The following is a 21,808-nucleotide window of genomic DNA, read 5'->3' on the forward strand; positions in this document are numbered from 1 at the left end:
GACAGGAGCTGGATACTGCAGGGAGTGCTCCAAGGGCTCGGGGCTTGGCGTGTGCCTATTGCTAGCTTGCACAAGAGATGGCAACATCTGTGCAGACCTGGGAGGCAGGGATTATGTGGCCACTGGCTGCTGGGTTTCAGCCCTGGCAGGCACAGAGCAGACTGCTTCACACTAGGGGCAAGTGTTGTGAGGTGCTTCACAACGCTGGGAATCCCTGGGGAGTATCACACATACTCTGGGCCATTTGTGCTGAGCCTCTCAACCTTCTTCCTTCCCCTGCAGCATCATCTCCTCCCTGACAGCATAGCTTCAATGCAGATGCACTCCATGAAGCTCCCCAGCGGGAGCCCAGTATTCATTGGGCCCAGTCTGCCCTGTGCAGACCGCTCCCTGCGGCGTTGACGGGGAGGGGTGGGGTACTGCTGCCAAAGTCCCCAAGCTCTCTTCCATGCAGAATGGGGAAGATGCATGTGTGGATGTTGGGGTCTGGTCCCTTCCAGATGTACCATGCTGCCTCTGGAAGGACAGTATCTCTGTCTGCAGAGGAGAGTCTCAGTGAAGATCCCCACACTCTTACAGCATGTGAGTGCTCCTGCTCTGTCTTGGATTGAATTGACCTCATAGAGGGAATTAACAATGGCTGAGACTGTAAGAGGGGGTCATTTAATTACCAAATCATTCACTGCCATGTCGATGGTCTCCTCGAGATGCTCCACTCAGGAGGCTTCTGTGCTTGAAATACATCTGTCTTGGAGGCTTGTCGCATTAACGTTATCCTGTTTTCCATTTAATCTGCAGATGTTCCGCAGGGTTTACAAAGGGATCCCCCTGCAGGTGCGAGGCCAGGTCTGGTCACTCCTGCTGGACATCGAGAAGGTGAAGACTGAGAATGAAGGAAAGTATGAGGTATGGTGCCTTCATAGCAGTGGTCACAAGGGGATGTGTGTGTGGATAAACCTGTGGCCAGTCTGCTGGGATTCCGGTACATCATGATAAGTTAGACCCGCACTCTTGCAGCCTGAGCCATCAGAAGGTGGGAGATGATGGATGGATGGGTGATCTCTTGATGGAGGGGTTTTGGAGAGGGAGACAGAATACCGTCTGTGTCCCTTCCCCAGTAGGCAGTGGTGTAGTGAATACCATTCAGCAGATGTTAACTTTTGGTTCCCACTAGTGAAATAGGTGAAGGAGTGAATCACTGCTCCTTTCACTGTGTTCTGTCTCTCTTTATCACCACTGATCTGGGAGACAGTCCCATAAGCCTTTCTTCCTCTACATTCAGAGGTGCTACAAGTAAGAATACAGACTGAAAATAAAAAGAGGATTGACTCTTTTTGTCCATTTGTACCCTCCACCCCACTGTGTCAATAGGACCCTAAATCCAGAAGCTCTTTCTGGCATATTGGTTGCTTCAAACTGTACTACTGGGATTCTGCCAACAGATGTTTTAGATGTTGCTGTATCTGATTGAAACTGGTCACTGAAGATAGTGGCCAATGTTTTCAAAAGTGACCACAAGTTTTTGGGTGTGTTGGGTTTGTCTGGGGGAGTGGGACGTCGAACTTGAGATAGCTTAAAGAGTAGGTGCTCAGCATTTTCTGGCTCCTTTTTAAAGTGTCCCAAGTCCGCCAAAAACTGAGACAGCCAAAATCTCTCTTCACTACAGTTTTTGCTCTTATATTTTCATTGCACAGCTGAGTTTGATGGATGAATTTTCAAACCAATATGGAAAAGGATTTTAGCAGCATGACCCAATTAAAGTCCAGGGAAAATCACATAGCTGAGAATTCATTTAAGGATTTGTGTATTAAAGAGTTCTGGGTTATGAAACATCCCCCCCTTCCCCCACTCCCTCATTTCACTGAAATTTGGTTTTGCCGGCAGCATCATTGCAGCTCAGGTTGAAATGACCAGTGTCTCTTATTTTCAGACCCTCGGCCCTTTTATATAGAAATATCCTATTGAAATAGTCTATTAAAAATTATTCAGTTTACAGGATTTCCTTTATAAATAGGAGAAAAGTCTTGATTCTGTTGCCTCCCATTAAATCTCTTTACAAAGCTAGATCTTTTGAGGATTTTTTGGCATGAACTAAACAATATCTGTGTATGTTAAACAAGAAATTGAACAAGAGGGCTTATTGAGTTTGATTGTAATAAAAACATTTTAACAAGAAACATAGTGGCTACTTTCCAGCATCCTTTTCTGCATGCAGTTCATGGGAGCACTAGGTCAATAATTGTTCTTGCTTCCTAATCACCCCCCGCAGCCGCCCTTATGGCACTTCCGTGATTGTCCCACTACCCTCACCCATTAGTGGTTTCCACTCTTTCCTGATCGGTTGTTTGTCGTCATCCTAAATGTGGCTGGGTTTCAGATATCAGGCTAGTAGCATTTCTGCAGAGCATGTGGCAAAGATCACTTGGTCTTTTGCTCCCCAAACCCAACAGAGGACAGGAGTATTATAGAAGCAGCATGCAGGGCCTGTGGAGGAGTGGGGGGGGAGGAGGGGAGAAGAGCACCTCCCATAGCTGTCTGGAGCTTCCTCTGGCCAGCTGAGTGCTGCTAACAGGCACAGGAGGGAGCTGCATGCCAGAGAAAAGGTATTCACAACACAGGGGTCTTTAGAACTTTGTACTCTTTCTGGCAATAAGAACAATACAGTAAAGCAAACGCAGCATAGCCCCGTGGTTACATTTCAGAGGCAGAGGGTAAGAGAGTCAAGTGTCTCATCCAGTAGACCCAAGTATTTCTAATAATTTCCTGCCTATTACAGTTAGTCAAACATAGATATTAATAGCAAAATCTTGCTGGTATATATAATCTCGTAAGACATACAAGAACATGGAACCGAGATCATCCCAAAAAGCAGGGTTAATGAGGTTTCTCTGGCATTTTTTCTCTCCAACCATCATGGGAGAGGGTACAGAAGAGAGGGCCATGCCGCACAGTAAGTAAAACAATCTGAATAAATGAAAGTCACAAGTAGTTTAATGATAAACTCCTGAGGGGTCTGCAATAAACAGGAACCACACAGCGTAAGAGCCTTTGCATGACACAAATCCCTGAAAGCAGCTCTTCTTAATCTTCCTCAGCCTTGGCGTCACCTGAGGCCAGCAATTAGTTCTCTTTCTAATTTCATCCAGAAGAGGTTTGGAGTCCAGTTCTCAGAAACCATGGATTTGTGTGTTGGGAACAAAATAGTTGCCTTGACTCTTTCCTCTATAATGCTTGCTCTAAGGGGGCCCAAAGTCAGTCTCTCTCTCTCTCTCTCTCTCTCTCTCTCTCTCCTCCTTGCCTCTGCCAGGGAGTTTAAATCAAGAGGAAAAAATATTTTGTGTGGGATTTTCATAAGTGCTCAGCATTGGCCTTTCGCTGCTCCCGCTGAGGCCAACGTGGAGTCCTGGGTGTGGAACAAGGCCAATACTGAGCTGTCTTGAAATTCCTTTACACAGAGCTGCTCATGCTGTTTTCAGGACTCTCCCTGTCCCTAACATCAGGCAGGGCCATCATAAGGCTACTAGTGTCCTCGTTCTTCCCACGTTTACCCCTAGGGATCTCTATGTAATGAGTATCTCCTTGCATATCTAGCTGGAGGAGCTTCTGGTTACAGGGCCAGGACGTACAAGGTGCTGAGCTCTTGTTGAGAGGTGTTGAGTACCCTCATGTCAGTGGGAGCTGCGGGTTCCCTGCACCTTTCAGCGGGCATTCAGCATCCTGCAGGATTAAACCAACACTCCTCTATGGAGCTCAGCAAGTCAGTTGTTTTTTGTCTGGGATCCCCAACAATGGCAGGTTTTATGGCTTCACCTGGTTCCTAAGTCTCTCTAGCCTCCTTTCAGCCAAGCTGTTATCTTTCAAGATACTCTTTCTTGGTAAGTTTTGATACCTCACTGTCCTTGTTCACTTTGGCCCCCAAGTGGTCCAGGGAATAGCCCTGATTTTTGTTACTCTTGTGTTGCTTAATTTTTACTAAGGTCTTGTTGAGTCGCCTTTAGATATGCCTTCCCTGTCTTCCTCCGTGCAGATTAGCACTCGTTGGTTATTGTTGGAGACATCAATATCTCTTGCCAATTTTCCATGGTCCTGTGTCGCCACTACAGCACTTCCCAAAGTGGCACCAGGACTGTCTGCTGCGATCGTGAGGCGCAGGGCTGAATGCAGTCTGTAGCAATGGCCTCGGATTTGGGTGTATTGCCTTTGAAGCTACTGCACCAACGTGGATGTTTATGTTACAAGTGTCCTTGTGTTAGCCACTAGTGAGGGAGTTTGAGCATGGGAGGAGAATGACTCATAGGTGGAACTTGATCTCTCATACATGGGTGGTGGGTGAAGCCTCCCTTTGGGGAGGCTAGCTCCCAGCTCCACCTCTTCTGCCTGGCCCCCAAACTCCCCCCCCATCCCTGAGGCTGGAACAATGAGCCCTCTGCCCACCTGGAGGAGCCTCGAGTGTCCTGTCCCCCGCAGCTGGAGAAGCCCCGGGCTGGCCGAAGCTTCGGGTGTCGAGCCCCCCCTCCCCCAGCACCTGTCCGGAGGAGACCTGGCCAAGCCCCTCCCAACTTGCCCGGAAGAGCCCCAGACCAGCTGTGCTGTCCCTTTCTCTCCCTGCCAACCCCAAGATGCCTGGGAAAAGCTGCAGCATGACAGTGTCTCTTCCCAAAGAAGAACCTGAGCTTTTTATATGCCCCATGCAGGTTTTGGGATGGCTGAGGAGACAGTATTTGCTACTCAACTTCCTGAGTTCATCAGTGATCTCCCTGGAGTCCAGGGAGATTACTGATGAACCCAGGAAGCTGAATAGGACAAACTGCCTCCTCAGTTGCCCTGGAACCTGCATGGGGCATAATAAAGCAAAAACGTCTCCCACCAAACTCACAACCAGGTGTCTGGAGGAAGCGGCGGTGCTGGGGGAGGCAGAGCCTCCCCATGCCTATTATACCCGCCTCCTATGTATCTTTTGCCATGAAGTTTCTGTCCCCCAACAGGATGGCTTTAAAGCTGAAGGAGGGGAGGAAAAGTGGGAGTTTGCCAGAGGAAAGAAGTGCAGACCTGTCAACTTTTGCCAGTTGTTGTTTTCAAAAGTTTTATGAAATGGGACTAGTGAAGTTGGTTTTACAGTCGGTACTTCTAGCTAGTGGCATCTATTCTTCTGTCTGTTTAAACATCTGCAGGGCTCAACAACAGAGTGCAACTGAGCAGAACAAGCCAGATTCAGAAGTCCACAAATTACTTGAAAATGAAAACATAGTCCCATTGCTTGTAGTCTGTAGAGCTAAGGAACCTTCACGATTGAAACACCTTGCATGAGGCCCTGAGCTACTATCTGCCATTCAGATCCCAAGATGTTGTGACTTTGTTCTTTTACATTCTAGTGACTTTGTTCTTCTTGGCTTTAGGATTGCTTCGCATACTAAATACTGTACCATGAGCAGCTCTGTTCACTGAGCACAGGATGCTCCTTAGAACAGGTGCAGTCTCTGGGCAAGTGCATTCAGTTCGTAATTATTCATGAGTCGGTGTGAAAGGGGGTTTGTTTTAGCAGGTCAGAATCACGGCTGAGGGTTGCTCTGGAGTCAGCTCTAGTTCCCTTTGTGGCCTCTTAAGGGACTCCCCAATCAGTGGAGACTGAAATGTTTTTTGTATTAATAGGAAACATTGATTACATTGGAGTTACTTTGTTCCTTTAGTGAGTGAGCTACCAGCAGGAGCCTGGGTTGGTTAATGAACTTGAACCAAAGTGCCCTAGTGTATGTAGTAAGGGTGCTTCATGTAGCCTGCTTCCTTGTAACATGTAAGACGCCATAGGGTGCAAGAAAGGATACCTGTAGTATTAATGCTAGAAAACTAAACCACTCCTAAGCGTCACATTTTACTGCTCCCTTCCCTTCATTCTCCCTTAGTTTATACAGGCAATAATTCTGCCTGGGCCCTAGTTTCAGTGTCTCCTTCACAAACCCTGGTACAAGTTCAGAGTTAATGCTACTGCTACAGGCTACAATACATAAAGGTCACAATCGCCTCTGAGCATTTTCTGCGGAGGATGGAAACCCCACATAGTGTTCAGCCAGTGCCTGTGTTGCTGTTAGGCAGATCAGGGCTGCTAGTCAGTTATGAGTCTGAAGCCGGCTCTGGGTGTGGTGGGCTCTTCTATCCAAAACTCCAAATTGATGTGGCAGCTTTAGGGGAAATGGCAACCTGCGGATACTGTAAATTGGATCCACTAACACCTTTAAAGCAGTGGCTCCCTACCATCCATCTGTGTATCTATTACTGATATGCAAGGCTTCCCGCCTGTAGGTTAACGAGGAGCCTCGTGCTGGTCTCCAGTGTGGCATCATTGTTCAGTTGTGTGCACTCTAACTTGCAGTTACATCTCAGGCTGCTCCAAAACTCGGTGGCAGAACATTTCATTCACTAAATAGCCTCAGGGGCTTAAAGAACAAACGGACAATTATGTGGTTGCCAGTGATATCTAAGGGATATAAATGAGTTCAGATGCTTAGCTACAGCATGGTGATTCTTACTTGCATGCACACGCTTCAGCTGAGTGCCATCTTTGGGGCTGGTAAGTAATTCTTCCACGGGGCATGTTTGTTAAGAGCTGGAAGGGTTTTTGCCTTCCTCTGGAGCTTTGAGCAAGGATCCTGTATTAGGGTGAGGTGAGCATATAGTAGTGGTTTGATTTCCTTCAAATACAATGGGCGCCGAGCATTAGCAGGCATCAATCCTTTTAGTCAGTGCCATCTTTGTTTTCAGTGAATGTGGCTTAGAGAATAAACCAGCAATTCTTTTTGCAAAGAGGGAGTCTTGCTATGTATTTAACTTTTATTCTTAACTGTACCAGTTTACTAGTCTTGGTCCCATCCCTAGTGGACAAGCCAGAACCCCTCTTCAAGGCTCAGTGTAATCTCTACTCAAAAAAAGCCCCAGGAGGGGTTAATAGGCTTAAGATGGTTTTGTTTCTCTGGAGAGGAGGGAAATTGTAATTAGCAATCAAATCATGGAGCTGCTTAGACCATAAAAAATTGCACTGCACAGCATCTAGGCCAAGAATACCTAGGGGTCTCTGCTATTGGTCTATGAGCTATGTATTAATATGTATTATTTTTCTACCCACCAAGAGCCACCTTGGTGCTTTACAAGACCAAATATACACGGTCTCTGTTCTGAAGAGCTTCAGAGGCAACCATCGATCCACTGGATCGTGGTGTACGCGTCAGATCGGAGTAGAAACAATCCATTCTAAAAACCTGCTGAAGTGGTCCCTTGATAGAAATCTTTAATGTCGGGGAGCTCAGATTTGGCATTGGTGGTAGTGGTGGGGGATTTATTCTAGATTTCAGTGGTGAGTGTGCAGCTTAATCTTTTCTCAGGGATAATTCAATAATAAAGAAACCTTTAAAGGGAAGTAGGGCACGAGACTTGCTGCGCTGCCAGTGCACGTTAGGTCTCGGTGGTGGGATTTATTTAATAGAAATTCCTATGAACAGAACTTCAGGATGAACCTGATTGTGTCCCTCTGCACAGATTAGCACATTTTCTATATGTTTCTGGTGTGCTCCTGAACAGAAATGAGAATAGTGTCTGCATGTACCTGGCGTATACGACGGCACTGAGAGGGTTAAGTGGCTTCAGACTCATTGTTCTCAATGGCAAACTAACAGGCAGAAGATGGGTCTAATCCATGTCTGCTAGACTGGTCCATGTTCCCACTTCCACACTTTTTCCATAGTAACGGAATCAGAAATGGAGGGACCAGACCTTGTTTAAAATCTCAGCTTCTTGATTTCACTTTGTCTGAGAGGAATGAACCTGAAATGCTGCTTGTTACGAGTGCAGTATCACTGAGAAAGACATATGGAAATGTTCCTAAGGGTGTTCTTCCTTTCTCCCGGCCTCATAAAAATGCTGGGGAGGAAGCGAGAATTGTAATCCATAGACAGGCTGCATTTTGTGCTCCCTCTCCAAGTCTGCATGTGTTTCCCTCATTCTGTTGTTGCTTTGTTATCGTTAAATACCGAAGAGTTATAGGCTGGCTGGTGGTTCTGAGCTCCCTCTCTAGAATGAAGAGGTCTCTTCTCTTGAAATGTTCTATTTCTAGAGATGATATATGTGGCTGTCTAATGGGTTTCCTTTCTCTGTCCCTCACTTCCATCCAGAAAATGAAAGAACAAGCCAGGAGCTTCTCATCAGAAATCAAGCAGATAGACTTAGATGTCAACCGCACCTTTCGAAACCACATCATGTTCCGGGATCGCTATGGAGTCAAGTGAGTATTGGATACATGGTTCCAAACTGTCCATAATTGGGAATCTATTTATTCTCTGTCTGATCCCTTGACTGACCATCACGAAGGTATCAGTTTGATAGACCCAGGGACTGAAGTGCAGGCTTCCAAATAGGTACCACACATTCAGCAGCATTGTCCCTCTGTCAGCACCCCTCTGACTTGGATGGACCATGTCTAGTGGTGAGAGGGCTGCTTGGTTTCCATGCCCAGTCAGTGCCTCTTCTTCTGTATCTGCTAGTCCTTAGCTAGGAGGCTCCAGGCTGCAATGCAGAACCTAAAGAAACCAGGGTGTTAAAGTAGGGGGGGAAATGGATACATCTTCAGGGCTCCAGCAAGGATACGAGGCTCCCCTGCCTCCCAAAGGGGAAAGGAAATAGCTGCATTCATGGAAGAAAAATATAAACCTTTAGTAGGTGCACTCACTGAGGTTGCTTCACAGCAACTGATGCACTGGAGTTTTACATATCTGTCTGCTACTTATTAAGCTTAAGCCGGGTGAGTTACCTCACCCACCTTGTCTCTCTAATATCCTGGGACCGACACGGCTACAACACTGCATAATCTACTTATTGACACTCACACGCATTCCTGCCTGGTTGCATAGAACAATAGTGGTGTGGTTTCTGAGGCAGTGATGCAGGAATACTGACATCATTACGGGGTGACATTTTCCACACAATTGGGTGAGGTTGGAAGTGAAGGGATTTTAGCTATAAGGCACCCACCAGTGTTGAGGGGAGTCATATTGCTAAGCCTCTACCCGTTGCACTGTATGTTTATATCCTAGCTCTTCTTTAGCAAACACTGAAGGTGTGAGAGGAAATATCTCATAATAAACCAAGATGGTGGTGTTTTTCTGAGTTTTATAGCCCAGCTGAAGACTATATATTTGTGCATGTCGTCTTAATAGATCTGTTGGTTTGATGGGATAGTTTAGCACTGTTTCGTTGTTCTGATGGTATTCCTCCACTGGGGAAAGAGAGGCAAGCCCTGTTGCCGTAAGAGGTGTAATGCGTACCTGGTGTGATTCTCTGAGTTTTGCATTGTTTCAGCAGAGGAACTTGCAGAAGCTACGGTAAAATCACCTTTTGCTTTTTGTGAAATACTTGCTGAAGTTCAAGATTAGCTCCTCAGACTATCAAATCTTAATGTCCTCTCTTTCTTCCTAGGCAGCAAGCGTTGTTCCATGTCCTTTCAGCATACTCTGTTTACAACACGGTAAGTAGATCCAGCTAAAAGTGAGCACTCCTGAGTTGACCTCTTTCTTGACTTGCACAGTTCGTCTTCCATTGGGAGGCCCCCAGTGTTTACTTGGAAGGCCAGATGACTGTGTACAGCGCCCCAGTGGTGCGTCTTTACAAAAAGTAAACATGGAAGAAACCCAAGTTAGTTATCTTCAGAAGCCACAACTACAGTAGGTAGTGGGTTCTTCGAACAGCTGTTTTATTTCCCATGCATAATTCCAACTGCCTGTGATATCCTGAAGGTTTGATTAGGATGGAGCTCAACACAGGAAGATAAACTGCCCTTTATCATAATCCTTCCCCCCGCCTCCCCGAACGATTATCCCAGGAGTCTAGCCTACTGTCCAAAGAGAGTATCTATCTGTTTTTTCTTGTGATTTCTAGCCCTGTGTTTAGTGGTATCCTCATGGTTGAAGACAGTAACTTCTTACAGTGTGTTAATCATTTTCAGCTGAGGGGTTTAGAGGACAGTAGGAATAAATGAACTACAAGAATTAACTGTCTCCATCTGCCAGTGGAGGACAGTTAACCCACAAGGTCTAGATTGGCACAGTGGACTTGTAGACAAAAAACAATGTTGTTCCCTCAGCCCAAGCATACTTAGGGGGACTGCTGAATTTCCCTTTGTATTTTTAGGACTAGCATGTTTAAGGAAACCCCAAATAGCATCTGAGCAATACACTGTTTATCATCCTATACAGTATTTCCTGAAATAGCTGTAACATTACTTGTGACTGAATTTTTGTAGTTCAGGTTCATGCTTCGGTAGCTCACACAGCATAACAAAATTAGATTCATGGCCTTGAACTAGTGGGTATATCTCCATGTCACAGAGCCATCAGGCAATTTGGCACAAAGAGCACTCTCTGCTCATGAAGATAGGGTAGAGTACAGTAGGCTTTTTATTTTCTGGATGCCTTGGGACCAGTCCTGGGATAGCAAAGCAGAGTTTTGTAAACCAAGTATAAGCCTACTTATGTGATGGGAATTTCTGTAGTGACAACATGGATTGTCCTTGGACACTAAAATGCATCAAATTCATCCCAACTAAACTTTCTTTCATCTGTAGGTCACGGGTGCCAATTCAGGCAGCTGGTGACTGGAAGTTGTAACATTTGATGATGTACAGAGGCCTATGTGAAATGAACTTAGCACACGCTCAGTTCAGTTCCCAAAGGCAAGTGTCCATATCTCTCCTACACGTGATTGGCAACCTGGCTAGTTTTCTCAGCAAAGATACCATGGAGCCTGATCTACCCTCTCAAGGTAGACTTTCCAGGGCAAAGCTAGGGGAAGCGTGGGGAAACTTCTGCTGCTGCTCTGCTTGCTGTGGGACCCGTGCTACGGATGAATAGGGGACTTCAGTCTCCATAGATGTTAAATTGACACTAAGAACTTGGTGCAGAATCCACTGATATCAAGTGGTGTCCCAAGTGGTTGACCGTTTGATCTAATGGAGATCTGGTGTAGAAGTTCACAAGGAGCTATCTAGCAATGCCATGATAGACTTGAGGGAGAGATTTTTTCAAAGGCCCAAATAGCAGTTAGGTGCCGAAGTCCTATTGAAAGTCGCTGGGTGTTAGAGACCTGGGCCTCTGAAAATCTTTCCCAGTCATTCTTAGATATAGTTGCTGCAATCAGGAGTTTAACCACAGCATGGGCAGAGCCAGAGATTGAATAGCAGCTGATGTTCAAGTCCATGAAGCTGACTTAGTTGAACAGTAGAAGCATAGTGTAGTACCCTATGGGAGCTGTGAATCTGAGAATAAACAGAGTAAGAACAGCCCTTGAACAGTGGGAAGGGAATGCACAGGTGGGATCTTCAGAAGCACCTAAGTGACTGAGGTGCACAAGCCCCACTGAAAGTCAGAGGGATTTGTTCTCCTGCATCACTCAGGTTGCTTTTGACAATCCTATCCCTAGAGCAGCGCCTTTCAACCTGTGGTCCTGGGGGTCTGCACGTGGTGTTTAAAGGGGTCTGTGAAAGGTGACTTTGTGAAAATAAAGTTTCGGTTCCCAGAAAAGGCATTCCGTTTATCTGGTCAAACAAACATATGTGAATACTCCCACCTGCTGGTCAAAACCCAGAAGTGTTGTCGTTACCCTAGAAGCCCACAGTTTCGCGCCCTTTCTCTCACTGTCAAATTCTGTGCCAAGCATGTGCCACTTTTATAGCTGGATTCTGTTCACTTAGGTTTCAGTCTGACTTCTGTGGCAGGGGTTGGCAGATCACAGGTTGAATTTCCAAAGGGGTTCTCACCTCCATTTGAAAACGTTTAGGGGTCTGGAAGTGAGAAAAGGCTGGAAAACACTCTGGGGCAGTGGCTTTTTAGAGAGACCGGTATCCTTACCTGTTGAAAGTACTGGCGTCTAGATGTTTTTACACAAAGCTGTGCACTCGCTGAATGAAGAGGGTGGAAGTCGCACGTGTACCTGTGCCCGGCTTAGTGTCATGTAAACAGGTATGTGCTGCTTGTCCCTTCCAGGAAGTGAGCTACTGCCAAGGGATGAGTCAGATTGCTGCCATCCTGCTGATGTATTTAAATGAAGAGGATGCCTTTTGGGCACTGGCGCAACTACTGACCAATCAGAGACATGCCATGCATGGTAAGCCTCGGCAGAAAAGCAGAACCGCAGCCGTTCCTGTAGACTTCACATGATGGTTGATGAGTCTTTGCTGCTGCTTCTTTGGTCAGCAAGAGGAAATCAGCAGTCAGATGTGTACTCCACCCACTTCCTGCTCTTGTCCCCTGATTATCTGAAACATGTGTAAAGGCCTTATTATGTGTACAATGACAGAAGTATGGAGCCAGATTTGGCCTTTGCATGCTGACTAGTTTATAATTGAAAAACTTAGGGTTTATCTACACTGGACTTTATTGACTCAAGGTAATTAACACATTTGTAAAAGCTACTGTGTTCCAGGGTCAAACATTTCATGACAATCAGTTAACTCTAGGTTTAAAAATAATGTCCAGTGTAGACTTACCATTAGGAACCATACATAGTGTGCTGCTTTAAACACACTATAGAATACATTCCCTAATGCATTTGTCCAGATGTGTACTGGGAAATGTGGTGTACTATTTTACACCAATCACATTAATGCTTCTTTCATTTTATTGTGATTTTTAAACTGAAGAAGTGTTGTTTTTTAAAGTCTTTGTGCAGAGATATTTTTTAATAAGAGGGGTGGTTTGTGTAATTTAATAGCTACAGAAGATCGTAGTGAGGGAGCATTGAAAGACGTTGCTCAAATGCTTCTTGCTTTTATTTATCCTGTCATAAAACCATCACATATTTTGCTTAAAAAAAAAAAGAAAAAAGAAAAGGAGAGAGGCTCTTGGCATATAAGAAGCAGAGGGCATGCACAGAAGACAGAACTACCCTCTGACTTTATTATAGTTTCCTTCAACATCTGGGTTAAAATGTGTCTGCCACTAAATTATAGTGATGGGGAAGCTTGTGTTGTGCTCCCATTGTATAAAACCTGTTTACCACTGTTTGTTCTAGACCCAGAGAGGTGATGTACTGCCTAGCATACCTTGTCATGCAAATAAAGGACCTGATCCAAAATCCATGGCAGCCTTTACATTGGCTTCAGTGGGCTCTGGATCAGGCCCAGATTGTAATGGAGTGTTTAAGGTTTGACTGGTCTGCTGTGAAGGAGCAGTTTCAGAAGAACCAGCATTGGATGCCAGAGTAGGGTATGTTGCAGAGTTTTAGACACAGCCCAAATAAAAGGGGTAGAACCTAGGCCATGAAAGACAAAAGGCCAGTAAGGTCTGTTTTGCAGAGCATCCTCAGCTCTGCTTGAAGTTAATGGGAGATGTGGATTTTCAGCATCTTGGAAAATCAGCCCCCCAGTCTACATCTGTTGTTAACTTTTAAGTTTGTCTCTAATTGCTTCTGTGTATTTTTCTTTTAAAGGGTTTTTCATTCCTGGGTTCCCAAAGCTGCAGAGATTTCAGGCCCATCATGAGCAGATTTTAAGCAAACTATTTCCGAAGCTGAAGAAGCACATGGTATCTTTTTGTCACCCAGCTTCCCATACTCATGTCATGCTTACGTTAAATGCTTTAATGTTAACTTGTTCTGTTAAATACACTCCTACCCTATGTACAGCTAATCATACAACTGCTTCTGCCACTGAAGAGGCAAGTATTTAGCTAACTCATTTGTCTCCTAAATATTTCTGAAGTGAACAGTTCAGGTTTTGTGACTGGCCACCAGCATTTGTGCAAGACATTGTAAAATCTGGAGACTTTCCTAGAAAAGGCAGGAACAGGAAAATGTATCTAGGGCATGTGTGAACAGAGTTATTTCATGCGTTAACCGGGCATTGCTATGTTATGCTGGCCATAAAACCTGGACGGTATTATCATCTTCTTGCGTTGCAGATGCTGGAAAGCCCAGAGCTTTCCCCTTACAGTTTGGCTCCATGCTGCACATTTGTTTTCATTTAACATTCTCCTATGCCAATCCTGCTGTGTGGGGACATTTGCTCCCTTCCAGCAGAGGGACACAGGAAACATTAGAATTGATGCTGTGTCATTCATTTTGCTGGCTCAGCATCTCCAATGGTTTTTGTCTCCAGAGGATGGTACAACCCCATTGGTTAGCTGGAATAGCATCCGCAGTATGGGACTGGGACCTAGCAACTAGCCAGCTATTTTGTGACACTCGCTCCTCCTTTTCTGCATGTGTTTCATATTTTGGGTATTCAGACCCCTAAAGGTTTTCTGCATTCCTAGAGGGTCTTCGTGGCGTGTCTCCAGGAAAAGCTGTCTATATTGCCATCATCTGAAATAGCTCTTGCTTGGTGCTGCAGATGAACCCACCCCTGCTGTAGAAATGTAACAGAGCCAGGCTAGTTTTTCACTAAATTACCACTGTTCTGAGAGAGATGGTGGCGGGGGAAGAAACACTGAATTCCAGCCAACAGGAACAAAAGTACCTGCATTTGAGAGACTCCACGAGCTAGTAACCATATTTCCCTGAATGGAGAGCATGCTATACCTCTGCAAAACAGGGTATGGGAAAGTACAGAAGAGAGGCCCATATCTGTGCTTTGACAATACACCCCCCTGCTTAATGTGATCATACCAGGGGCTATCATTGTTAAACTTCCTTGAGCTAATTCATGTTTGAACACTTAGTAGTAAGATTTATATCCTTGTTTCTGGCTGATCTGTCCAGTTAAATAAAGTCTGACCATTTGGAAAGTGAAGGTAACAGAGTGGAGGTGGAAGCTGAAGAGACTCTGGAGGGATACAGGGAAAAAAAAGGAGTTTGCTGGAAAAGAGCAGGTAGCTGGCACCCCTAGAATCCCAGCTGGACTGGTGGTGAGTGAAGCTGACAGGAGGGGTGGTTCTGGAGGTGTTCCCTCTTGTTTCTGGTGCTCCTCTCTCAGTTTCTCTTTTCTGATACCACAGCAGTGCTCCCATTGTTTTCATGCAGGTGCATGTGTTGTACATCATCCCTCCAGTGAGGCATACCCTGCAATTTTTCACCTAGCACCAGAGTGAGGGGGAAGCAGAAGGAGAGCAGGCTTGAAACTAGTGATAGCAAATGTCCAAAAGGCCCATTTAGATAAGGATCCAAAAATTCACATAGCCATGAACCCACCTGTCTGTGTGCCATTACCCTCTATTGGATATAGAGTGTCCAAGCTGCTCAGGCATGTGGGAACTTGTCTTCTAGTGCCTGCAGACCACACACACAATGAACCAGTGCAACTAGTTAGGTGTCTCCTTTAGCTCAGCAAGTAAGGGCTTGTTTGGAGCTTGTTATATGAATGTGGTGTAGCAAACAATTTTGTCTGTAAGCATGTCTAGAATTATTATAGGATGCTTCTCTTCTTGCCTATGTCAGGTGAGCATTGTGAGGTTTGATTGTTTGAATCAGGGTTAGAAGGGGCCTCTAGTCTAGCCCCCTGCCAAGCGGCAGGATTTGTTGTCTAAACCATCCAAGACAGATGGCTATCCAGCCTCCTTTTGAAAACCACCAGTGAAGGAGCTTCCACAACTTCCCAAGGCATCTTGCCCTACTGTTCTTACAGTTAAGAAGTCTTTCCTGAGATTTAATCTAAATCTGCCATGCTGTAGTTTGAACCCATTGCCTCTTGTCCTGCCCTCTGCGGCAAGAGAGAACAACTTTTCTCCATCTTTTTTTTTTTTTATGGCAGCCTTTCAAGTATCGGAAGACCACTATCCTGTTCCCCTCATCTCTTTTCCAAACAAAACACACCCAGTTCCTTCATCCTTTGCTCATAGCACTTTGAGATTCTTGAATGGAAGAGGTTTACAAACAATGTTATTAATTAGATTCATTTGTGTTTCTATTGCCTGAACTGTTTTGCAGACCTCTGTGGTCTGGAAATTGGGCCAGAAAACCCTCTAGCACAAATGCCTTTTCTATGGCATGTTGGCACTTGTGTGGGGCTAAGTGTATCTGGAGCAGCTGAAACCAGGGGTACAAATGTAACTACAGTAAGGCTCAGGTTCAGGCAAGGGTTTGGGTTGGTCTTACTGTCATTTGAGTAGGGGCAGGAGACACATTTCAGATGAGATGATGCTTCATAGACCCATTCAGAGCCTGACAAACCATTTCCAGGACCTTGCCCAGAAAGAAGTATTAAAAAAACATGAGTTTTACACAAGCTTCCAGCAGCTGGTCCAGTGAAGTAAACATCTCTTTGCTTGTTGTCTCATTCTAGGACAAGGAGCAGATGACAACGGGGATTTACACAACCAAGTGGTTCCTGCAGTGCTTCATTGACCGGGTGAGGGATTTTCCTGGGAGAGTGTCTACTTGGCAACCTGGATCCAGAGTGGATTTTCTTTAGCGTATCTGGGAATTTTTACATATTTTTCTAATAAGATTCCATGAATATTTTATAGGCCAAGATATTTTGCATATTTTCATAAAGCATATACCCGGCAGGAGATGGGCTTAAAATAACTACATGCCACTCAGACGGTCACACCATGAATAACAGATGGAAAGATAGTTTTAGGGCAAAGGTATAGGCATGGGAGTCAGATTTTTATTTTCCTTGGCTCTGCCACAAATCTACTAAATCACTTACCCTCACTGAGCATCTGTTTCACCAACTTTATATAGAGGATAATACGTACCTCAGTAGGGTAAGTTCATCACGCTTGTAAAGGACTTTGAGATTTTTGGATGAAAGGCAGTATAGTATAGTGAAAAAGAACAGAAGTACTTGTGACACCTTAGGGACTAACAAATTTATTAGAGCAGAAGCTTTCGTGGGCTACAGCCCACTTCATCGGATGCATAGAATGGAACATATATATATAACTATATGTATCTATATCTATCTTACTATATGTTCCATACACATATATATATATAGATAAATTGGAAGTTACCATACAAACAGTGAGAGGCTAATTAGTTAAGATGAGCTATTATCAGCAGGAGAAAAAAAAACTTTTGTAGTGATAATCAAGATGGCCCATTTAGACACTTGACAAGAAGGTGTGAGGATGCTTAACACGGGGAAATAGATTCAATATGTGTAGTGACCCAGCCACTCCCAGTCTCTATTCAAACCCAAGTTAATGGTATCTAGTTTGCATATTAATTCAAGCTCAGCAGTTTCTCGTTGGAGTCTGGTTTTGAAGCTTTTCTGTTGCAAAATTGCCACCTTTAAGTCTGTTACTGAGTGGCCAGAGAGGTTGAAGTGTTCTACTGGTTTTTGAATGTTATGATTTCTGATGTCAGATTTGTGTCCATTTATTCTTTTGCATAGAGGCTGTCTGGTTTGGCCAATGTAAATGGCAGAAGAGCATTGCTGGCACATGATGGCATATATCACATTGGTAGATGTGCAGGTGAATGAGCCCCTGATGGCATGGCTAATGTGATTAGGTCCTATGATGGTGTCACTTGAATAAATATGTGAACACAGTTGGAAACGGGCTTTGTTGCAAGGATAGGTTCCTGGGTTAGTGGTTCTGTTGTGTGGTGTGCGGTTGCTGGTGAGTATTTGCTTCAGGTTGGGGAGCTGTCTGTAAGCAAGGACTGGCTTGTCTCCCAAGATCTGTGAGAGTGATGGGTCGTCCTTCAGGATAGGTTGTAGATCCTTGATGATGCGTTGGAGAGGTTTTAGTTGGGGGCTGAAGGTGACAGCTAGTGGCGTTCTGTCTACTCTGAAACCTATTGTATAGTCGTGTCTCTGAATTAAATTAACTGCTGTGGCCAGAATTTTCAAACTTCAGCAAATAGATGTAGGCTCCTAAGTCCATAATTAGATATCACAACAGAAATGGCCCAATTGTCAAAGGTGTTTAAGCCACCTGCAGTTCTCACTGACTTCACTGGGAAATGAGGTTGCTCAAACACCTTTGACAGTCAAACCACTTCTGTTTAAATTGGTCTGGTCATTGACATAGAGCAGCTGCCAATGGCCCCTACTGTATATTCCAGCAGGAAGGAATCAAATGAGTGAAAGGGAGCCTGCTCCACTTCTTTTCCCCAGCCACACTTCTATGGTGATAGCCACAGGGAGTGGCAAAGGAGCCACTTCAGTGGCTGTGTGCCACGAAAGATTCCCCTACGCTGGTGGAAGTCCCACACTGTTGGGCTGAGGGCAGCTTTGTGTCACCAGAGCAGTGCAAAGCTGCCTTGATATACTAGACTGACAGGCCCAGGATCATCCAATTAAACAGGCCATTGTCTGTTCTGGTGATTCGTGTGTCTAGCCTTGAAAATAGCAAAGCTTTCACATACTTGCAAAACTAAATATAGTAACGACTTTTCAAGGTAGGGAATCCTTTTGCAAGTTGTCTTAGATTGAATTTTTTTCACCTTACCGTCCCAAAGAAGGAACGTTGTGTCTATCTTAACTGCAACTCTCTGGCCATCCAAGCGGGTGAACATTTGTTTTAAAACCAGAATTGTAGCTCATAATATACACACAACCCTAAATCTGTCATGAAAACAAAGAATCTCTCTGTGCTACACTGGGGTGCTAATGGGAAGGTTTATGGCACATTCTATGCACTGTCATTCCTGGGCAGATCAATACAGTTAGAATAGCATTGGAGCAAAATACTATGCCATCTGTTACAGATCATGTCTGATTCCCCTTGCTGGCAGACCACCACAGTGCTGAGACAGGAATCCAGCATCTGGATCCCCTGGGGTTTTAAGCCTCAAGTCTGAACAGATTCCAAGCGCTGCCCCAGTCTTGGGGTCCCTTGATGCTCTTTGAGTGCAGACCCTCTATCTAGCACCACACACCCCTGAGAGTTGCAACCATGCATCCCCACTGCCTAACCCTTGGAACCAGTGCTGACTCCTTAGACTGCCCCTGTCATTTAAACGCAACCTCTCCCAGAATCCCACCAAAGGGGTGAGCCTTCAGAGATGCAATTTAGCTCACAGGTCACATGGTAGTTGTAGCATGTAACACAAACTCGGCACAGAGTTCCACAGTGTAATAATACATCCTACGTGCATTGCCTCTTGCTGTAGCTCACAGTGTGTGTTCGTGTAGGCGGGATCTCCCCTGCTTTGCCTCACCCAGCTCTCACAGCAGCTTCACTCATCTTAAGCTGGTGAAAAATGGCCAAAGAGAGAGCAAGTAGATCAGCTTCTGCCCTTTATCACCTTCCTGTCTCCTACATCAGGTGGACTCCCTGGTCAGCCTCAACAGGGGACCACAGTGTGTTATGGGTAACTTTCTTGCTCGGTGAGCTCTCCCCTAATAAATCCCTTCTCCTGGTGGGGAGCCAGTCTGTTTAGTGCTGTTCTATGTTAAGTCCGTGTTAAGTCAGTGACCCTCTTTTGTTAGCCCTTTGTCACCCACGTTTGGAATTTCGACCCAGCATAAAGGCAAAAGCACAAAGAGAAGCCAACGAGCCTCCAATGGAATTGGCAGATTGGTAAAGATACTTACAGGGAAAGGGTTCATAATCTCACCCAGAATCCATACATTTTACAGGCAGATTCCCCAGATCATCACATCATCTAACCTGCTTCTTTTTGTAAACAGACTCCCTTCACGCTCACCTTGCGGCTGTGGGATGTCTATATCCTGGAAGGAGAACGGGTTCTGACAGCCATGGCGTACACCATCCTGAAGCTGCACAAAAGTAAGCGGCTCAGCAGACTTGCTTGACTTTCCCATTCAGTAGGGATGATCCTATCATTAGAGTCTGGGGTTTAGATTTAACCTCCTTAGTCAGGGAAGGGCTTAGAGAGAGAGAGAAGCCCAGCGTTGGTTTGAAAGTTTTCCTTCTACCTTAATTGGACCAAGATACAGATCTGACCAAAATAGGTGCATCTCCTGAAGCTGTCCCCATTTACACCATGTCTGAAGTTAGCCTGATGGTGCTCCACAGTTGGCTGTTCGGCTTTTTTCTCGGTGTCACTGGATTTACACATGTATGATACCGTGCAGCCCCTACTGGGCATTACAGACTGGTGCAGTTTCAGGCCTCACCCAGAGTTCAGAGAAAGCAAATTACTACACACAGTCCCATGTTTGTCACTCTTAACACCAGAGGAAAACTATGCTTTTGCCAGGAAAAAAGGCACATTGGCCTTTTCACATCTACTCTGCAAGGGCCAAATCCCACCTGCTCCGTAGACTGAGAAGAGTGCGTCCTCTGCTGCAGGACTTCCATCAGCCACTGGGAAATTCCTCTCCGTGGACCAGGGCAGTATGTCCTATAGAAGCCCTGCCTTGCTCAGTGCACACTGGTGGTGGAGATGAATGCTTTGTGGTTGATTGCTTGGTTCTCTTAGCACTAGGTGCTGTACATACACCAAAGAAGGCACAGTTCCTGCACTGAAACATCCAGTCTTTAAAAAAAAAAAAAATCCCCCACCATGGTGCAGTCTTGGGCCCAGTCTACAGAACTGTAAACATTACAAAATGGATTTTCTGACACCATGTACTATATTGGTAACACACTTTACAGAAAAACTATTTTAAGAGTGTTTTAGAGAGCATTTAAAAATGTTAGTGGGACTATTTTGTTTTGTTTATTTGTATCTCTTCTTCTGCGAAGTCATGTTCCTTAGCCCAACTAAATAAGGCTCAGAGGAGAGAGCAATACAATAATGTATTTATAAAAATACTTCTAAAAATGACCTGAAATTGCTTTTATTTACATAAAAATAAATATGTAAATAAAAAGTTAGACATCTGCCTTAAAGTTAGACATCTCAGGACCTTCAGCACTTCAAGGCAGGCCCTGCTGGTCTCACTGGAAAGCTCAGCATCTCCTCTTGCCAGTGGTACAAGGCCCTCATTTGTAGCCACATTGGGTCACAGGGTCAGCTCCTAAACCTGTCACTGGGCAGTAGTGAATATTGCTCACTGAGGGCTTTGGCCAGTGTAACTTTTTTTTAGAGGGAACAGGAGAAATGCAGGGGTTTGAAGTGGCTCTGAGGTTTGGAATGTTTGAATAAATCCTGAAGAGATGGATTAGTGGACGGAGTGCAGGTGTAATGGTCAAAGGTGCATGGTAACCATGCATCCATCACATGGATACCATTAGTACATTAGCGGGGTAGGTGCATTTATAAGTGGGTGAGTGCTATTTACCTTCATCCATCCTAAACTTCCTATAATTGTTTAAAAATCTTACCAAGGAAGAGATCTTAGTAGATCAAAGTGCACTGTGGAACTTTTAAGTGTGCGGTAGCAAGGTCCACTCAGCCAGTTAGTGCACGGCAGGGTAGATTTACACCTCCGCTTGCTGTGCACTAAGTCTCCATGTGGACAAGCCCTTAATTAAAAGTAACTGATTTGTGCATGTGAAGTATTGTATGTAAAGAAAAAGAGAGGAAGACTGGACAAATTAAGCCTTGATGAACAATGCAGTGAGATGGGTGGCTAATGACAGTGGCTGCTCTGCATCTCGGATGGCTGCGAAATCCTATATTAGATACGGGAAGAGTGTGAAGCACCAATTCTGAATGTCTGTGCTGAGCCACCTCAGGCTGCACTATCCACCATTAATCTGTGGCGTCTGTAACACGCAGCTTTACTCCCCCTAGAGGTGTAAAAGAAACATTCAGAAACAGTCAGACACATTCTGTCACTGAACCAAGGCCCTGAACCTGTAAACATTTATGCACCTTCATAATTTTACTCATTCAATGAGCCCATCCAAGTCTATGAGAACTACTCACCTGAGTAAAGTTACATGCAAACATAAATGTTTGCAGGATGGGGACTAGAGATTGACTTGAGAGAACCATAAATACCTGGCCGAAAAACACATGGAAA

At 45.0% G+C, this 21,808-nt stretch overlaps 1 protein-coding gene across 1 annotated transcript in view; it reads left to right on the plus strand.

The window, feature by feature from the left end:
• Positions 1-21,808, plus strand: part of LOC311521521 (uncharacterized protein) — a 173,757-nt gene that overhangs the window by 145,652 nt on the left and 6,297 nt on the right. The window contains exons 7-13 of the mRNA XM_084629849.1: positions 799-906; positions 8,160-8,269; positions 9,460-9,508; positions 12,021-12,141; positions 13,465-13,559; positions 16,253-16,318; positions 19,562-19,661. Of these exons, the coding sequence (XP_084485975.1) occupies positions 799-906; positions 8,160-8,269; positions 9,460-9,508; positions 12,021-12,141; positions 13,465-13,559; positions 16,253-16,318; positions 19,562-19,661 (649 nt within the window). The remainder of the gene's footprint in view (positions 1-798; positions 907-8,159; positions 8,270-9,459; positions 9,509-12,020; positions 12,142-13,464; positions 13,560-16,252; positions 16,319-19,561; positions 19,662-21,808) is intronic.

Source organism: Lepidochelys olivacea, assembly GCF_965140295.1.
Source record: "Lepidochelys olivacea isolate rLepOli2 genome assembly, chromosome: 6".
Lineage (NCBI taxonomy): Eukaryota > Metazoa > Chordata > Testudines > Cheloniidae > Lepidochelys > Lepidochelys olivacea.